Below are 21,525 nucleotides of genomic sequence, written 5' to 3' on the forward strand. Positions count from 1 at the left end.
GAGCACCATATGTCTAGTTAGCAATTTGGAAGCAAATGTTACTTATGTGGAGAATTCAGAGAGCTATGAATATTGTGCTTGGAAGCGTCTCAGCAAACTGACTTAGCACAATAACAGGGCCTTAAAGCCTTATTTAAAAAAAAGATTCAGTCTTTAATTGTGCGCATATCAAAGCTTGTTTTAGAATACAGACAGTGCAGTGGCATCTGCACTCCCTCTCAGCAAGAAAGTGGTTTTTGAAAATGCTACAACCTAACCATGAGTCTGTCAAGGTAGCCGCACTGCCGTGACTCATCTGGACACTTCAAAGGAACAAAGCCATGCTTAATATTGTTAGTAACACCTGTGCTTTCCCCACGATGACAAGTTAAAATGGCTGGTGTGAAAAATGCACATGGATAATGTTGAATAAAAATAATACATTTTGCTCCTTCTGCACTTTTCATCATCCTCTACATGTTTGAAGTTCTTAGGTGCTTGGCATGTCTAATCTCTGACTATAAATCGTGTTTCAAAGCAAGATTTAGGACACGTTGAACGGCGATGTCAGCCATCTGCATCCAAAGCACATGCTCTAAACAAAAGAAGTGACTTGGCAAAGTAGAAAGTGATGGTGTGTGATGAAAATGACTGTCATTATAAGATGTCTGGAAATCCAGCAGGGACAGTAACATACAGAAAAGCTACATTGTGATTGTGTATGCATTCACTTTGTGCACTTTTGTTTGGAGAGATTGCCTTAAGAAATTATCTTAGCCTAATAACGTGCTGGCAAGCAGTTCTAAACTCCGACAAGGCTTGCTTTACCAATGAGATTCGAGCCGCCTTTCAGCCTTTTAACATTCTCAACGTGCACTACCAGGAAAAAGCCGAAAATCTCTTCTTGTCATCTCAGTTGCAAACTTCCACTGGCATAAGAATCTTGACATGCAAAGCGCTCTCGCCCCTGCAAATACAGAAATTACTCTTCCATGCCATTTGTTTACTTGTTTTTTTTATTTGTTTCAATGTTTTCTCTCTCTTCATCTCCCTGCTGTTTTGTGTCAGCATATTTTGCTCCCTGGAGAGAGAGAGATGGAAGAAAAGGATTTATTGTCATGCTGTTCTCTCAGCTCCATATATGAGATGTGGACTCTCATGCCAGGTTGGAGTACTTTCTGCTGCATTTGCACATTGCATGACTCTGCTTCTTTTTGCCTCTGACACAGACTCATAATCAGACCCTTGCTGCCTTCTCCAGCTCGAATCTGCCCTGAGCCAAAACACAGTGGCTACATATTTGCACAAATTTCAGGCTTTTTGCATTCACTTAATAAAAATGCACATATTAAAGTAAAACTTGCATAGTAAGTTAATGATATAGGATAACTGTAAACTATTTATCTACTTTATACTTCTGCTTCACAGGAAGAAACACATTATTGAATCACAAAGTAAAAATTAGCTCCGCCTCAATGAAATGCAATGTTACTATTTGACATCTGCAACCTTTTCACCCTCATTTGATCAAACTTTCTGTGTTATTTTCTAATTAAAACATTATTCCAACAGTAGCTAAGGACACAGTATTATCAAGTTTTTTGTTTTATAATTTATTCTTATTGTTTTGCTTCTCAGACTTTCATTGAGGTGGAGCTGCTTAGACAGCTAAAGCAAGAGAGCTGGAGTATGACACTGATGCACATGCCATCGGTGTCATAAAATGTCATAAAAAAGAATAAAAAGGCATTTTATTACTTATTACAACTTTATCAATTATAAAGTTTGACCACTCTCAACCTCAGTTTTCGCAGCTATGCCTCTTCGCCTTTGGGAGGCAGTAATCCTGAGTGCAGTAACACAACCATATGTGGCTGTGAATGCATGTCTTTGACTTAAAAATGAGGACACCACCTGTCTGTTCAAGACGAATGGCAGAAGCAAATTCACTCCAAGAAGATCCAGAGATGCCAGATTTCTCCTAACAAAGCCTTTTGTTTTACCTGAAATCAACTTTGGCATGCAAACACTCCCTCACGCACTGCTCTGTGTGTTGTGCTGAAAGAGAAGGTGGGGACCTTGAGATTTCTACAGGTATTCATAATGTTTCATTTCTGTCAGTCTTTGTTCTCTCTTTCGCTCCAGAGGGTCCGTGTTTCACCTGGACTAGACAGCAAAGACACGCAACTCTGGATCTCAGATCGCTCCCAAGGTGCCTCTTACCATTGTCTCCTTCAAAATCTGCAAATGACAGATGCTGCCGCCACAGCAGCAACCCTGCTGCACTCAGGGAAAACCCGGCTGCATCTCCTAAACCTAAAGTGGCTGGTCAGGATTACATATTTGGCTGGGCAGACATGTTCTCCCAGCTGGGGGTTAGCTGGTCTCTTCTTTCTCTCACTTTGTCTCTCTAAGGCAAACATTTCTGTGTTTGTTTGTTTTTCAGGGTCTTTTTTCCCCTTTTCATAAGCCCTCTGATTCTGCTGCTGTGGACTGTATCTCTGCCATCCCCTGACTCACAGAGTAGAGCATGCACAATTCCCCCTACCATGTGAACCTTATTGTGCACAGCACCCCCTCTCTGTTTCCTAGTAGCTCCCCTGTTTCCCAAGGCTTATCTTCCAACTGGCAGACATGGGATATCACACCTCGCACAGATATCGAGTCTCTCTTCCCAACTGCCTCCCTTCATGTCTGCCCCTGTCATCCTTGCTCTGCATCTCTTTTGCCCTCAGCTCTCACACCTCTTAGGTTGTCACACCGCATCCGTGCATCTGGCTTTAATTGATGTGCAGGTATGCGGTGCTGCACACATGACTGCTAAACAAATAGATTTTGACACAGTCACAGACTGTATTTAAATACATGCTGCACTTTTTTACTTGCGCTGCGCCTTGAGCTGATGTGCAGTGATATTGTCTACATGTTTAATGTGGATATAATCAAGCATCTCTAAACGATTGATAAGAATTTAATGAGGAAGTCATATTTGATTTTGTTTAATTATGTAAATTAATCATTTGGTTCCTTATGAAACACTCAAACTGAAAAAAACCTGCATGTCCATAGTTGCACAGATAGATGAAGGTCTGAGAAGTATAAATGAGCACACATTCAATTTCACATTAAGTAAAATATTATTTTGAACAAAATGGATTCAATTACTTTCTATACCTTCTAAACATAAATCCACATACACCTTTAAGTGTTTAAAAGTATCATATACTTGCTGCAAAGTGTGAGAGATGGTAAGTAGAGTGCATCTCTTCAAGATGTTCCTACTGTCACAATGTATTAACAATGTGCTACCAAGAGAAATGCTCAACTGATCCCTCTTTTGAAAGTCAAATAGTGTGTGGCAAAAAATCTTAAGACAAACAGTGTTGCAGACAGATGTGCAACATTTCACAGCACTGCAGCGGCAGACGTGTTGCACTGAGAGGGTCTCTCAGAAGTGCTCACATTGTCTTATCTTTGCAGAGCGGGACTTCGCCTGACTGTGGTTGTTTGATAAAGCGATGGTAAGGTTAAGTAAACTGTATGTGCAAACTTCATGTGCACGTGTGGCATCTGGGGAGTGTGATAAGGTTGCCGTTTATGGCCACTGGCAACATTTTGTACTCATTATAATCCTGTTTGGACAATGGAACATCCTTGTTTACAAAACTGACAAAAAACACCAACTCATTTGGAATGAATCGAGTGCTTCTCATCAACAGTTTTGCCTCAATTTTTCAAGCAGGCAGGGATATATTGTAGATATTCCATGTTTCTTTCAGATTTTCTAATTACCTTGTATCTTATAGCTCCTTAAATGTTCTATAAACTGATTAATTCTCACATTCTCTGTGAAATGGAGGCCAAAAGTATTCCTCAGTTTAGTGTCTTATACATGACTGAAGAAAGCTAAAAGCTTGTACTTATAGCTGAATAATGAGTTAACCTATTCACCCTTGCTTTAACACTGTCTTTCACAGCTCCAACTTAGCACTTAAGTAGGAGGGTTTCCATCATACTGATGGCAGATTGAATATAAATTTGAATCACAGCTGGCTTTGCCTCGATTAAATCATTTGCAAGGGTTTGCTGGATTTAGTGGAGATGCAATCAGTCTGAGATGTGCCGGAGACAAGATAAATATCTCCTGAATTTACACAGTTATTATCACAACGAGGATAGAATTAGTTCATTCTCCCAAATACCTTGATACATACTTTGTACTACTCTACTGACGCCAATCCGTCCTACTTAAAATGAAGCCCAAGTAATTTTGCCTTTGATTTTGACCCATGTGTCGTGACAAACAAAAGAGGCAAATGTGCGGACGTGTCAGGATACAGCGAAGCACTTTGGCAGAAGAAACAAAGAGGTCTGAGCGGTAAGCATCCCTTCAGCTACGATTAATTACAAAAACGAAGTGATCTGACATTGCCCGTAACTATTTACAGTGATCTAACAGTGAAAGTCCCGGAATGATTTTTCATATAGACCACGTGTCTGCGTGGGTCTGGCTTTTGATCTAAACCAACCTAATATCATGTGAGTTTCCTGGAAAGTAAACAGTTTTCAAATGAGCCCAAAAAAGGCCAGTGTTGTACGTAGGGTGGTTTTCAACAGATCTGTCTTACATTACAAATATTGAAGGAAGTTTATGAATGTGGCTTGTAAAAAAGGCTTTGTCCTGCTTTAATTTCACCCCAGATTTATATTTTACGATGATATTTTGATTCCTTCTGTAAATATTTTGAATTGGCGTTTTCTTTTAGGTACAAGTTATATAATAGGAAGCAGACAGTTCCTATATTAGCACGCTAAATTCTAACCAATAAGCGGTGCACTTTTCTGTACACCCCTATTTCCTACACATACCAAATAAGGCTGTCAGATGAAACTAAAACAGCAAACCAGTAGATCGTATAATAGCCGGACTAATTGAGCCTCACTGGAATTTGTAGAATTTTTTTGATGTACTTGGCACCAGCCTTAGCCTTACACATACTTGGCAGGTGTAGGGCTGGTGGTCAAAGTGAGTGCACGTTGTGGTCTGAAGTTGTTTAAAAGAGCAGTTGTCGAGGGGAAAAAAGGCCAAGAAATACAAACACAGATTCCTTCATTTATTAGTGAGATGTTCCACAGACTGAGTAAATATTCACGGGTAGGTAGCCAACAGAATTGTGACTGCTTTGAGGAAAAGAGATTACAATTTGAAATTTCCACTAAGGCTCCATTACTCAGACTATTTTGGGATCTGCATGTATTCTGTCTTACTGGGAATTTAATGGAGGGTTTACAACACGCTCGTCTCTCTGCTTTCATTAGCCACCCACAAGGTGTAGTCTTGGAACTGGAGGTGTACTTAGCCAGCGAAGGAATTTCATTTCCAGTAACTTGAAAGATGCAATATGGGCTGTACAATGTGAGTCATCAGAAGCTGCTGAGCTTAGCTGCTAATCAATAACCTTGTTTTTTAAAAAATACAAAAGGTAGGAAATATTACATTTGATGTATTTCTAATTGAAATGTTAAATATTTACCGATTACACATTAAAGTAACACCCTCCTAACTAATATGGAAAGTTTATTTAGCTAATATTATTAATTACTTTATATTAGATCATAGATAACTTCTTGGATGTCATAGGGCCAATGTAAAAGGTCACATGCATGTTTCTGACAAGCCAGTTGCTTTGAGTCGCATTCATTTTTAGAGTAGAGCACGCTCTCGGATCAGTAACGAAACCTTTATTTTAAAACGTCCCTCTCTATATAACTAATAATAATGATATACGAGACACTAAATGGTAAATGGCCTGTATTTATATAGCGCTTTACTAGTCCCTAAGGACCCCAAAGCGCTTTACATATCCAGTCATCCACCCATTCACACACACATTCACACACTGGATATGACATTATAATTAACTATCAAGGAACGATTTTTACCAAAAAGCTAATCTCTTTAAAAGTAATAGCAACAAAATGAGTAGTACAAGATATCACATTTTTGGACATGGTGATTCAGCATAACAACTTTAGCACATCCCACCTTTCGTGACCAGCTCAACATGGGAGAGTTGCATTTTATGCAGCAAATGTTTTATTTCTGTCATCTTACCTTGCAGCTTGGTTTTAGGGATTTTCCCACAAGGCTTGGTGGCTGTGACGGTGGCAGCGCAGGTCGCGTCCATGAGCGCTCGCTTTAGCACTCCCGTTCTGTTCTTCTTGCCCGTTGCCAGATCGCACTCCCCCCAGGCCTGGAAGTCGTACTTGCATTCACCTATCAAGTAAAAAAGACATCAGACTTTAAATCACCTGCTTTTTGTTAGTGAAGCCGCTCGAAGAAAGAATGGTATGGACGGGATCAGAAAGGAAACCTGCACATCTTACATTTGTTTTTAAAAGGACTTCATTGTAATCAGTGACTGTAACAAGCCTCTGAGCCTGGGGAGTGCTGAGTCATTGACTTTGAATGGGTGTTTGATGAGCAGTTGCCTACCCTCTTCCATCAAGAGAAACTGTCCACCGCTCACAAAGTGCCTTCATGAGACCATTTTCTTAACAACAAAGTAAAGTGTGTTTATGTTTGTTCCTGCTGGAGTCGGTGATGCTTCACAGTTTGAGTCTCATATTCTTGATATGATGAAACCTTCTAAAAGATGAATGTAATCAAGCAGAGCCTGGCTCCCGGATAGATGTCATTTTAGAGGAGGACAATTTTATATATTTACATATTCGTGATGTTTGGGGCGAGGTCTTGCTGGTGCTTTCATTTCATCATACATTTTAAACAACTTAAATTCAACCAAAAGAAGTGCAAGATTTCTCTAGACGGATGGCAACAGTCGCTAATGCACTGTATGTTACGGATATTGGTTTGAAAAGCATGCAGGCGTGTGTACGTTAGTGTTTGTTTATGTACTGTATGTCCATGTCCCACTTATCTCTCTCCATTAATTTTTTTTCCCCAGTCTAGCCGGGTTCCCTCGAGGATGTGACACTCATTCTTCTGTCTCCTCTCTCATCAAAGCATCAGCGCCCTTGTCACTGCTTCTGAGATCCCAAGGTGCTCATCAGAGGAGGGGAGAGGTGGGAGAAGGGGCGAGGAAAAGAGGGGCGAAGAGCGAAGAGGGGGAGTGACAGGGCCATTGTTGCAAGAATCCTACAGGGACTTCCTGAGCAACCAACTTTAAAAACCCTATGCCTCCACAGCTGTAAATTGTCTTGGAGAGAGAGCTCCCTTGCTGACTACCAGGAATTTGTCAGGCAGCTCATGTGTTCTTTAAGGTGTTTCATACACTGTAACATACAGTATTTGTGCTGGCAAAAATGATGGTTGCAAAAGTGTGAAAACACCCCCTCATGACTATTCATTAAACCAAAGTCACAAATCACTGAATATAATTTGTTAAGCAGTGAAAAAGACCTCAGTCATAACTCATTTCTACAGAGCCTAAAGAAACTGGAGTGCCATCAGATAGAAACAGCATATATGCAAAATGAAATATCTTCGTGAAACAGCCAACATTTTGCTTTTGATGTTGTTTCATACATTTCACCATCACTAAGATCATCCCCACCATCTATTCTTCATATCACACACTCTTTATTTCTGGAATGATTTCTAGTTTAAGTCCTTCTTGCTTTCAAAATCTTAAAAAATATGCACATAAATTTTATGTACAGTACCGTGTTCATGAGTCATCCTAATTTCCTTATATTTTGCTTCCAACAAGATTTTTTCCCATTTTTAAAGTGGTCTTAAGGAATTTTTTTTTGGTTTTTCAAGCTATTTAATACTGATCTATAAATATTTCAAGGATAAAAAAAAGTCACCTTTCTTTTTCAAAGAACCACATCATTTGCTCTCTTCTCTTTTTTTAGTTGAATGTATATAAAATGCCAAAGATAATACACAGTGTGATGGATAAAAATAAGCAATTTTGCACCAACAAGGTGATTCCTAAAAGCTATTAACTGAAAACTTGCTATAGCTCAAAAAAACATGAATGGTATGTGAAAGTCGTGTCTTTTGCTGGAAAAGAAATGCAGCAAAGACCTGACACAGGACCTGAGAGACACGGCCATTTCTGATGACTACCTGATCCATCTACTCATCAGAAATGGTCTCAGAGGAAGTGTGCCTGTCAGTCATTTAAAGGAAGGGAAAAGGCTGAGATATGCTAAATTACATAAGAATTGGACTGACTGCGACAACATGTCTTGGGGAGTGATAGATCTCAATTTTAAATGTGTGTTTCTAATCATCACAAGTATGTATGGAGGGCAGGAGGTCAGGAGAGAGGTACAACAGTACAGTACAGTAAAAACATGGTGTAGGCTCTGTCATAGTTTAGGGCTCCATTTCAGACAGTGTTGTTTGCTAGAATTGATCGAATTATGAGTATAGAAAAGCATGCTTGGATAGAAAAACATACAATGGAGCACTGTCAGTCATGGATTGGTCTGCCCAGAGCTTAAATAACATTATCGAAGCAATGTAAGATCGTGCTGACAGAGAACAGAGAAAAAGGCAGCCAACATTCAAAGAAGGATGGTATAAACTAGTGTTTTTCCCTTATATACTGTATATTCTTGTATGTGCACGTCTACATTTCATCACTGCAACATTTTCCCATTTTCTGAGCAATATAGAATAGAATAGCCTTTATTGTCATTGTACAGAGTACAACGAAATTGGAGTGCCACTCCCTTGGTGCAAGTTTCAATAATAAATATAAATGTAAAATATAAAAACTACAAAAAACCAATCGTAAGTACTCAAACAATAGTATGTACAATATATATAAAGAAACAAGTGATGTCTTGAGACTTTTGCAAAAATATTGCATGCTTGTGTTGGTTGTATGACATATGAGTATATGGGGATGGTCATATATTATATGGAGTGGGCAGAATTTGTTCTATGACTAACCATTAATCCCCTTTCCTGGCAATAAGAGATCCAGTTATTTATTAATTTTAATTACTTTCATGCATTTTTATTTCCACCTAATAAAGAAGCAATGTGCTTGTGTTTTTGTGCTATGAAAGACCTGCATACGCTAACAGTTTTATAGAAATGCACCACGGAACCAAATATTTCTACTTCCTAGTAATTCTTCTCCATTCAGCTCTGACATAGCTGCTTTCTGTGGATTCATATTGTATCTGCCACTTCAGCACTCCATATGACTTATCTCTTTCGGTTTATTATAATGAGACCCATTAGCTGCTGTGTTTGTTACCTTGGTCACCAGTCCCATAGGTACTCGTCTTTTTTGTGTTATGCTGCTGGAAACCCCAGTTTTACAATATTGTCCCCACCTCTTATATTAATATTTATTCTCCTCGCATCACTGTGTTATACTTTGGCAAGAGGCAAAGAACAGTTTGGGCTTTGTGCTGCAAACTGGAAAACCAACGTTAACCTAGTTTTCACTAGTTGGTTTTTAAGGGTCTTTTGGGTCTTAGTATTCTAATTAGATGTAAGAGTTTTGCCAGATGGGATGTCAAATCTTTTATGCTCAGGACTCTTAGAACTATACTAAAAAAAAAAAAATCCCAGTTTTTCATGTCTCTTTTAAGACTTCATAGCTAAAGGCATATAATACAGCTCCTTATTTGAGTACGCTACCTACTAGAGCTTAGATAATAAGTGTGTACTAGTAACATAGTATATTAATTAATGGCAAACAGACAATTTACTTAGGTCTATATTTGGATATGCTGCAGCTAACAGCCAGGGTTGAAGTAGAGGGTCTTTTCACACCTATTCTTACAGGTTCTGTTATCCATTTTTTTCAAGTACAAAAGTATCCACACTTAAAACCACACTGCTCTCATTTTGCAGGATTTCCAGCCAAGAGGGGCAATTCACACTTTTAATTTTTTTTATTTTCTAAACTAACTTTCCACAGTTTCAAACACGCAGACGTGAAACTTAACACCACTCCTCCAAAACTTTTCTTGCAGTAATCTATGTAGCCAGTTAGCACCATTATTTCCTGCAGTGTGTTCATCATTTGTGACAGGCTCATTGCAGAGCAGCAGGCTCTTGCCTGACAGGCCGTACTGTGGGAACGAATGTCCTCTAGGCTTGTCACTGCAAGACATTTCGGCTGTAAAAGCCTCACCGTCTCAAGCCCAAAAAAGAAAATGACAATGCCGGGCAATTATTCCTATGTTTTCCATGACAATATATTATATACTGCATAGATGTTTTTGTTGTACCTCTAATTAGCTAGCTTACTCATTCCTATTCTGAAAATGGGACCATTGTTTGTGTAAATGACGGGCCACAATAAATCATCGGGAGACGTGGTGGGAGATGGATGGCATCCATGTATTTGTACAGAAGGAGGGGAGTCCTGGGTCATTTAGAAGGCATAAATTATTTAAAAACCTAAAACAGTAGGTATTCTAAATTCTACTGGGAAAAGTAGATCCTTCTTTTCCTACTTCAACAAAGCAACATGTGAACATTTATCACCTCCAAACTTCTTTTTCCAGTTGCACGGGATCTTGCAGCGCTGGGTCTTGATGGTCTGCTTGCAGTCAGTGCCGGCGCGCGTTCCCTCCCTGGTGCCAAGTCCACAGTCCCCTTCGTTGGCTACGCACACACTCCACTGCCAATCCCCACAGTCTGACTTGCGTTCCTTCTTTCCTGTAGAATCACATCCATATTATAACACAACATCAAAATAGATAGCGCTGAGCAGGAATCCCCATGAACGTCTGTTTACAGATCTTGTAAAGAGCTGCTCACAATACCTGACAAAAGACAACAAATGTCACTACTTTTAGGCTTAAAACAACATATTTGGGTTCCAAGACAACACAGAAGGAATCAAATCTCGAGGCATGAATTTAGCGAGATGTGAACTTATCAGGTCATCTCCACTAAGGCTAGTAGCTACAGGTTGTATTACTTCTATCAGTATAAAACAACTGAAACTTAATGAAGTGAGAGGGCCAGAGCTCCACTGAGGGTAATCTAAAACATAGACTAAACCGATGATAGTGCTTGTTCTATTACACTGATTTTTGTACTTGCTGCCAAAAGTTAATGAGAGCTCACAGTGCACTCATACACTGCTGACCAAAACTGGTGAAGAACTGTCTGAAAAAGCAAGGCTGTTTTTAATTCTTCTTTTAAGCTGAGTTTAGTAGCAAGTATTCCAAAAAAGGGGAAAGTTTAAATTGTTAATTAAATGAAATAGTGTTTCAAACACCCCTTGATTGTTGTTCATTGTGTATTTTAGGACAAACAAGGTGTGTTTTCCTTTTGTTTTGTTTGTAATTTCTTAAAATAAATGAATATAGAACAAATAATATAGTATTCCAATAACATGGTTCTCCATTACTCATGTCAACTCCTGAAATGGTGCGTGTTCAGCCAGACACCCGCGTGATTCTGTTATCTTGTATTCTAGAGGGTCAAAACTTGAGATTTTAACATCAGCTGTGAAGTTATTTCCCACAGTGAAATATGATTTAGGTCTTACATCAATCTTGCTCGTGATTTTTATTTATTAAATCTTTTGTTTATGAATTCCTTGCTTAGCCTTCTGCAATTGCAGACCAACTTCTGTTAGATGGTAGAAACTGGAAGGATAGATGGATGGTTGGATGTTCGTCTGTTAAAGTACCCCCTTTAGGACTGTATCACATTATTTTAAGGCGGCTGTAATGAGTTTAGGTGTTTGCACTAATTTCCAATGCAAATTAACTTTTTTCCCCTGAATTTAAATTAGGTTAAATGTGTTTTCTTTACCCAAGCGGGATTACTCCACTTTTTTTTTTGTTCCTTATTGCAAATTATTCCTATTTGTCTCTTGTTAATTCTCATAGGAGACCAATTATTTTATCCTCAAAGTTGTATTTTAAAAATTATATTTGTATTTTTTGAAGAGTTTTGTATGACTAAATTGGTTGTTCAACAGGACAGTGAAATGTGACAGCATGCACACTGCTTAATTTAAGGTTAACTAACACTTTTCCTCTTTATCTTCTGACAAGTATACTTAAAAGTTTGAAGGTTTCACCTTGTTTTTCTGCTTTGCCTCCTTCAGCTGCAATCACTGTAAGCACCAGGAGTGCTATTGCCACCCGTGTCCACTGCTTCTGTCCATTCATTCTGAAAGTCCGAAAAAGACATCTGTTAGCAGGAGAATCCTACTTCTTCACGGTTTAAATGTTACAGATCAATATCAAGCAATTATTCTGTGTTCCTTAAAATGCAACTATAGTCAGCTAATCCACTCCCTTAGTTCACACAGGACACAAAACCCCAATCCCAGCAGATAATCTGATATCATTGCCACTCCACATCAGTTAAAGCTCAGATCATTTTATTCTTTGAATCCTATAGGCAGTTGGCATATATCTGCAAACCACTTTGCAACCATCATTTCCTCAGCTTCTCCATTCCATGCTGCCTGTGCTCTGAATACCCTTAGGTTTCCATGTATGCATGTGGGAGGGGATGTTCTAACATTTCAAAGCTCTGATTTAAAAGAAAATACACCTGAAAAGCAATCGTCATGCAGCCATCCATCACACGGATCAACAAGAACATCCTGCAAAATCTCGTTTCATGTTAGCCCCACAGTGCTGGGGTCTGAAATCAACATTTTGTTTGTCTGCACTCAAAGTAATTTGGTCTCGGTGTTGGTGAAATGTTCACTATACGGATTTCATTTATGTCAAATTTAATGTCAAAATTCTCTTTTTCTACACCTAAAAGAAAGAATCCTAAATGTTATTGAGTTTCTCACTTAATCTGTTTTTGGATTGTCAGTCAAGTTAAGTTGATCCTTCTGGTCACTTTACTGATGGATGCAAATATACTGTAAATAGCCCATAATTTATAATTATCTGACCCACACTAACTGAATGATAGAGTTCATTGTTGTACTGCCTAATTAGATATAATAAGATGCCCAAATTACTCAGCCAACACATGTACAACATATAGCACAACATATTTGTTCTTTTTCTTTTAATATAGATACAATCATTGTTGAAATTCACAGGTATTCTTATTTTTTGCCATCATAAAACGCAACATTCCCAGAGGCTCGAGAGACTTGAGATGCTTTGAGTCCAGGCTTACTGAGGTGCAAAACATTTGCTCAAGAAAAGATTATACCTGCAGCAAGAAAAGAGCAAGGAAGCAGAGGTGACCTCCATCATGTAGCCACTGTACAATTATTGAAACTGTTGAGAAATGTAGCCATCTGCCTCATTTTTGTCCAGTGCAGCTGACATTAGAGATTCAAAATCTAGCTGATTTATGATTTCATAAATCAAACTAAAGCCATGTTTCATATTTCCCGACCTTATTTAGTCCTCCTGCTGGTTTTGGATTGGCAGAAAGCTGTTACTGTCACTACCACTAGCCTAATGCACTAAGATGAAATTGCTGCAAAAAGCTTACTTTTTTTTTGCGCTACTGCCCTCTCCTTTTTTTCTGTGTGAGATCCTCTAGCCGACAGCACTCTCTGAGGGGGAAACAGCATGAGACTGAAGCAATTACAAAGTGTCTGACGCCAGAAACGCTCCTCTGGGCTCGAATTCTTGTAGAACAGTTCAGCCTGGCAGGGAAATAATATACATTTGTCATTTTTAATTAATCACGAGCTGGATCTGAGTCGTCCATCCTATTGTGCGTTCTCAGCTTTTCATTTCACTCACTTAAGATTCCACATAAGTTGAGTCTATGGCAGTGAGCGTCTCTGAAATGTAAAGGCATTCAAATGTTATATTTAATTATTTGCTGCTATTGAAGTAAGTTTTATCCCGGAGTTAATGTCTTCCAGCACTTCTCTGAAATTCATAATGGACCTTATGCCAGCGCCTGTAGTTTGCCTAGCAGATTGTTTTTATACTTTACTGAGTGCTCAGCTCACAGAGAAGCCCCGTTTTGATTAAATGCTTCAGACTCCGTCTCCCAGTTTTTAAGAGGTCCACAACTATTCATCTCCATAACCCAAAGTATGAAAGGGGGGAAAAAATTTGAATCCCAACTGTAAGAAGTATGTACAATGATTTCTAAAAGATTCATAGAGAAAGCCCAATGAAAGCTCACTGATAAAGATCATTTTCCAAGAAAAAGGCATTGTGGCCTTTCAAAAGATAAGAAAGCCGTTCCCTGAGTTAGTCACACAAAGAATGATAGGCTTTTGGTGCAGTGCAGGCATAATAATAGGGGACATGGCAGATGACTTTGAATGAGCACTACATACAGCAAGTTAAAGTAAAAATATGTCCTGGAATTGAGCTGACTTAACCATTTCCTCTGTAGAAAGTGGATCCTGGGAGACAAGTTCTTCCTCTTCGAGAAGTTAATAATTTAAATGAAAGTCACTGTACCTGTTTTCAGAGCATGACAGCACCTATAATGGATGGATGGGTCTGAGCATTTGACTATACTTCAGTAGGCATGTGTGCTGCCAGTGTTCGACTTTGATAAGAAGCCTTCCAAAGTGCCGTCTTAAAGGACAAGCGCATATGCTTTCCATAAATGCTTTCTCTCACTTTCTTTACGCTCAGAGGCACCTACAGCTCTACACATTGACAGAAAGGTAAAGACTCGGCTCCTGCTACAACCTGAGCACAAACTAGCCTTCTTTCATGACTCACACCCCTATAGTTTGACTGAACCAATGGGGGGTTTGTAAAAAACATAATTCTCCAAGGTCCCTCAAGTCACCTCTTCCCTCCATGTAGCCAAAAGGAAATTGGTGTATTCAGATAAATACATACAGACTCCAAATAAAGGAAGGATATAGCTACTGTGATGTAAGTCGATTGGTTTATAAAGTTCTGTTTTGAATTCTCATCTTAAGCAATTCAATTTTTTGCTAATTTTTTTAAACTGGTCAACATGAAAGGTGCATCTAACGAGAAAAATAGGACACTGCACGCTTAACTTCGTTTATTGCCCATTTTACTCCCATTTTACTAAAATGGGAACTTTTTTTTCCAAGTAAGACATGAAACTTGCAATTAGGATTACACTCATCGACTACTTTCTTAGATAAGCCTGTTCAACTGCAGGGCAAGTATTTAATCAGCCAATCACATGACAGTAGCTCAATACAATTAGGCAGGTCGACATATTCGAGACGAACCAGGTGAAGTCAAATCAAATATCAGAAGACGAAGAAAAGTGATCTAACTTGATCTGAGTATTTCAGGACTTGCTCATCCTGAAACGATCTCTAAGGTTTACAGAGAATTACCCCAAAAAGACAAAATATCCATTGTGAGGTAGTTTTCTGACTGAAAATGCCCTGTTGATACCAGGCTGCTTCCGGAAGTAATGAAGCTAACCACCAGAATTGCACAAAAAAAACTTCCCCTGGTCTCACGTGACTCCTTTCTGGCATTTTCTTTCATTTTTTGGCATGAACAACATGAAAGCCTGGATCCTTGTATGGCTGCGTCAATGGCTGTGCCATGCCGCAAGGCTCAAATCATCTCAAACCGGTGTTTGAACATGACATGTCATGTTATGTGTGAGTGTGTGTGACTGTGTGCGTCTGTATTTTAAACTGTAAGGTGTACCTAATAAAATGTCCATTGGGTGTAGAAGCCTATTAGAAAAATGTTGATGAAGTGAAAGTGAAGTGAGCAGGCCATGTTTTTTTCTCTACATTCAGATGTGTTTGAAGAAGAAAAGAAAAGTCACTTCTGTTTGTCATTAGAAAAATGCAGGAAGCCTTTTTGATTGGTTTCATATTTCAGACTTTAATATTACGTCCATCTTTTATGTCTAGTCTATAAAAGATTATCATAAAATTCTTAGACATTTTAATGTTCAGCTAAAGTTGATACCTAAGTAGCCTGACACAAGAGAGCAAGAGTCATTAATCATCGCCGAACTTATTATTGCCAGATTCCAAACTAGATATTGAAGGCAGGAAATTGCTGTAAGTAAAGGTTTAGTGAAGTGGTGCTTTTCAAATAAGAGATTTTTTTTTTTGCCCTCAAGGTTGTCTTTGGACAATACCCCTCACTGCCCGTCTTTCCCCAGTGCAGGAACAGGAGAAGTGAATGTTTGCAAACCTCAACAAAAGGGGTTACTTTAGCTGGAACATCAGAAACATCCTGTGGTTGATGTGGCTCATGAGCCACTAAGAATGAGCCCTATCAAACCCTACCATTTGCCCCATTGATCCAAACAAATCTGTGAGTTTGCTGGTGAAAGGAAAGGAGGAGGAAAGCCAGTACCGGGCACAGATCGATGGATCTTCAGTGACTCCTCACATGCTTCAATAAATACGAACAAGATGCTTCTCCACTCCACAATAACCCCGCATTCAAAACACATCCCATCTCTTTCCCCTCTCTCGCGGACTGACGTAATCCCTGCTGAGAACATAAAGGAGAATCTATTTATACGATCAGATCCTTTGGTTGCGTTTGATATGAAGGCAGGAGGCGATGGAGTCAACAGTGAAGGAATAAAGGAGAGAGCAGTTTAATGAATCAATTATATGGCCCAAGAAAAGGGGAATTGCTCGGGTTATTAGCTGTACCGGCTGAGCAAAAAAGATTTCCACCATTACCCTTCTGTGAAGAATAGATTTTGGTTTCTTTAATTAAAGCTGTTAACCTCTCACAATCCAGTTCCTAATCAGAGAACTTGTATAAATACATTTGGGGAGCATGCAATTAGGCAACAGCTCCTCTGTGTGTTTATAATGAACACAAATATTACCATAAGACACATGTATGCATTTAATATCACTTAGCTGCATATGAATTATACATTTTTAAACAACTCCTGGCTCCCAGAAGTAAATCAAAGGATGCGCTTTCCAAATGGGAGACACTTTTGGCTATCTCTAATTTCATCACTCAATATTTAGACTTGCTCAAGAGGAAATCTTTTTTCATTTGTGATATAAGGAGTTTAGTTCAAATGTGCAATAATGACAATTAGTAAAGTGGGTCACATGGGTTGGTTGTTTTTGTGAACATAAAGAGAATAATTATCCCAATCTAGAGTTCAAATCAGCATTAAAGGGAGTTCCAGTTCGTTATTGAGCCTTTGAGGCTGCTTTTAACACCAAATGAAATTCATGCAATGAATTCATGCAATGAATTCATGCAATGAATTTAATTTGGTGTGCAATTATTCATTTGTAATAATTACACATAGACAATCAACACAACACAACACAAGCCATGAAAGCAAACAACAAGTTGTGATAAATACAGCAACACCCTGCACATGTCCCAACTAATCATCAGATACAGTCACTGACACTGAGCAGAGCGAAGCTGATGCACACACATTTAAACTCACAAATAACAAGATTAGATTTAAGTTTTATCTTTTATTGTAGCATTTCAAATGCAGTGAACTTTTTTTTTTTTTTTTTGCTTCAAGTGGTCAAAAGTCATTATCTTTTTGGAAAATATTTTAAAATCCATAAAGATCGACAATCAGATTTTGTGCAGACCTCAGGAGACTTGGGAACATTGTACTTGAGTATATATTCAAACTATTATAAAGAGCATAGAAATTAATGGAATGGTCAGAAAATCAATTTAATGTCCCCACATTCAAGCTCACAATGTCAAAAAATCAGTTGTACTTCGGATCGTAACAAGGGTTAAGCAACAGGTCAGACAGGAACAAGTCACAACTCTCTCTTCTATTTCATTTGCTAAATAAAAGGAGGGATGACAGCCAAAAGTGTTCCATATCATAAAGCTGACTGACGGAACAACACCGATCAGAACAGAAGAAAAAAAAATGAAAAACTCACCCCTCATGTGTCCCCATGTGGAAAACTAAATGTGCAGTGAAGGAAAAAAATGGTCCTGTAAGCTTTTTGCTCCCCGATATCCTTCTAGCCTCTCTAGCTTCTCTATTTTCAGTTTTAACATTTCACATGAACACAGCATAGAAAAGGTAACACTAAGTCAGCACTCACAGTTTTCTACCAAGTGATTAAAAATATGTTACTCAGGTCATTTGGAGGTCTGTTCAGATGAACTGAGAGAAGACAAACATCTTTACTGCGATGTGCATTTACATGTATCTGTGTTCCCTAAGCACATCTGCACATCTGTGACTGCAACTTTACCTGCCGCCAGTTTTAAATCTTTCTGTTTAGTCTGAAAATGTCAGGGAACGTATTACACTGCTATAAGATGTAATGGATCACCTACTGTACAGAGAAAAGCACACAGGGTTATCAACCAGTTCTGCAGAAGTGGTATAAAAATATTCTTCTTTAGGTTTGTGGAAAAATATAAATCAACTCTCAAAATAAAAAAAGAAAGAAAAGAAAAATAAATGAATATGTATTATAACAGGTAGAATTTTGAGCAGCACCGTCTTTGTTGATTATTGATTCACGTCATTGGTGCAAATGGAAATTTGGAACCTGACAGAGACTCAACTTTGAGCATCTTAGCAAACAGAAACTGTAGAATCAAGATTCTGTAAAAGTGCTCCAACCTCAAATCTGCCCAACATCATAGGTGCAATAATACAGGCATTTTTGCAGCAAAGTGCCAAACCCATACCAATTGTCTTCCCTCATTCTTTTCATAAATGCCTAGATTGGATCATGCTCCCCACTGCCAACAAATTAATGTTGCTGGCAGTGGGGGGCATGATACACTTCTTGATACAATGTTGCGATTGAAATGCACCTGAAGCAAGATCCTCCACAAAATTTTCTTTTTTTTTTTACTTTTTTGTGTGGCACGTTTGTCATGGTTGGTGTTATTGCTCTTCTTTGTGTTTCTAGTTTGCTCAGCCTTCTCTATCATCATGTTTATTATTAGCTTTCATGTCTATTTTTTCCTTTTGTACTTTAAAGGTTACTTTTTCTGTCTCTAGTATAAAATTTACTTCCTGCTGTTGCACCTTTCCCAGCTTTGTGACTGTCTGCACCATCCTCTTTACAGTCGCCTGTATTTGATTGTTTCCACCTCCTGTGCTTCCTTCCCACATCATCAATCACCCTCTCTGTTTTTGGATTTCTGTTTTGTTTTTTTGTTTACTTTGCCTTTTTATGTGACCTGTGTTTAGGTTCTCTCTCCAATACATCCTGACAGATTTGACACTAGCTATTTGTCTCATAAGATGACTGTATTTATTCATGTTTCTAAAACATAAGAAAAAATGCTAAATGAAACACATTCTCACTTGAAAAAAGAAGTATTATGAGATTGGACATAGGATATGGTAGTCTTAACACTATAAAGTGATACAACTGATGCGGGCTAAGATCTGCAAGATAAATCTCCATATGAACCCCTTTATAATTGCCTCAGAACAAATATGGAAGTCACCATCTAGAGCAGGGGTCTCAAACTCCAGTCCTTGAAGGCCGGTGTCCTGAAACTTTTCCATGTGTCCCTATTGCAAAACACCTGAATAAAATTAGTAGGTCATTAGCAAGAGTATAGAACTTGACTGCATGTTGAAGTAGCAACCCCTAACCCTACTCAAGTAAAGTCAAGTAAATGTAAGTGTTTGAAAAAATGTACTTCTAAAAGTAAAAATGGTAAATAAATACTTTTACTTCTAAAAGTACTTTTATTGCACCATGTTCATTCACTCATGAACTGCTGTAACATGAATCAAATCTGTAGTCTTGCTAATGACCTACAGTGGCTTGCAAAACTATTCGGCCCCCATGAACAAACACCGTCCATCTATTCTGACTGAGCTGGAGCTGTTTTGCAAAGAAGAATGGGCAAGGATTTCAGTCTGTAGATGTGCAAAGCTGGTAGAGACATACCCTAAAAGACTGGCAGCTGTAATTGCAGCAAAAGGTGGTTCCACAAAGTATTGACTCAGGGGGCTGAATAATTACGCACACCCCACTTTTCAGTTATTTATTTGTAAAAAAATGTTTGGAATCATGTATGATTTTCATCCCACTTCTCACGTATACACCACTTTGTATTGGTCTTTCCCGTGGAATTCCAATAAAATCGATTCATGTTTGTGGCTGTAATGTGACAAACTGTGGAAAAGTTCAAGGGGCCGAATACTTTTGCAAGCCACTGTACTAATTGTATTCAGGTGTGTTGCAACAGGGACACATAGAAAAGTTTCAGGACACCGGCCCTTGAAGACTGGAGTTTGAGACTCCTGATCTAGAGGAACTTGAGCTTTTGACATACCCAAGAGCACATTAGACTTGTAGTCAAGACCACCTAAACCAAGCCCAAGACAATACCAAGACCAGAGGGTATCGAGACCAAGACAAGACCAAGACAGACCGAGTCAAGACCAAGACAAAGTCGAGACGAGACCGAGCCAAAAAAAGTCTTTAAACTGAAGCCAGATGCTGCTTCGTTTACGGGTGTCAGGCATATTTATGTGTTTTTGCGATGCACTCGCACAGCCCTCCTCACTGCTGTCTACTGTCTCACTCACTTACTGAGAGGACAGACGCACGCTCCACTTGACTGTTGCGTCTCTCACACTCTCTGTTTTTCACATAATGATATTATCCTGTATCGTCGCAGGTGATTGGCCACAATATGGAGGGATTGGAGCACAGCTGAGCCACTGTGTGAGAGCTGAGCAGCGAAAGGAAATTAAGTTAGGAGCCAGCTCTCGCTCAATGGGAGTCGACTCTTCTGATTCACTACAAAGCACTCTCTAAGCACGGCTCTTAGAGCTGATGCTTTTGCACGTGACACATTATCAAACGTTATGTTGTGTGTCATGGATACTGTTGACTCCAAATCTCCCGACCACTATGTCGATCTGACACAGCTAGACCAAGACAGCGAGACCAAGACAAGACCGAGGGATCCGAGACCAAGACAAGACCAAGACCAAAGTCCGTTGCGACCGAGACAAGCCCAAGACCAGGTCTCGAGACATCCAACTCTAGAGCACATCACCCATGACTGCACCTGTTCCATGTCCAGCTCGATTTCTGTATATCCCCTTGACCTCCTTTCATGTCGCCCATGCATTGCTTTGATTTGGACTACATTTTTTTTTGTATCTAATTTCATTTCGTCATCAAGCCTTGGAAAAAAAAATCATGTCCCATTGTTACGGTTTGCTGACACAGTTAAAACATAAATGGGGCAGGAAGTGTGGTTTTCTTAAGAACGCACATTTCCTCTATACATGTAACATTTATAGGTAAAATTTGTTTAAATGTTTGTATTTCACCTGGAACGCTTACATGAGCAAACTTTGTGGATTTACTAACGAAAATATTCTCTCAGGACACTTGATAGGATATGAGTTGAACTTACTCTGGTAACCGTTTGGGATTTGCTTTGTTGGTTTGGAAATCTCCCTCATGAAAAAAATTCAGCTGAACTGACATCGGTTCTCCAAACAAAAAAATAATATATATAATGTGGCAAAAACAAATGTCTCCTTGGATATTGATTTGTGTTCCAAAGTCACATCTGATATTTAGAGAGAGAGAGAGAGGAAAAAACAAAAGAAAAGCCACTGTACTGACAGATTTCCATTGTGTGGTTCATTGTTTTTTTGTTTATCTTCAGTAGACAGACAACCCAACACTGTGTCCT

At 38.9% G+C, this 21,525-nt stretch overlaps 1 protein-coding gene across 1 annotated transcript in view; it reads right to left on the minus strand.

Moving 5' to 3' along the window:
• ptn (pleiotrophin) overlaps positions 1 to 21,525 on the minus strand; it is a 53,586-nt gene that overhangs the window by 2,268 nt on the left and 29,793 nt on the right. Inside the window, exons 2-4 of the mRNA XM_005923543.3 lie at positions 12,024 to 12,115; positions 10,469 to 10,642; positions 6,095 to 6,256 (exon numbers count right to left, since the gene is read on the minus strand). Of these exons, the coding sequence (XP_005923605.1) occupies positions 6,095 to 6,256; positions 10,469 to 10,642; positions 12,024 to 12,114 (427 nt within the window). The 5' untranslated portion in view covers position 12,115. The remainder of the gene's footprint in view (positions 1 to 6,094; positions 6,257 to 10,468; positions 10,643 to 12,023; positions 12,116 to 21,525) is intronic.

The sequence above is a fragment of the Haplochromis burtoni genome, unplaced genomic scaffold (assembly GCF_018398535.1).
Source record: "Haplochromis burtoni strain Fernald_Lab_line unplaced genomic scaffold, NCSU_Asbu1 Contig_49, whole genome shotgun sequence".
Lineage (NCBI taxonomy): Eukaryota > Metazoa > Chordata > Actinopteri > Cichliformes > Cichlidae > Haplochromis > Haplochromis burtoni.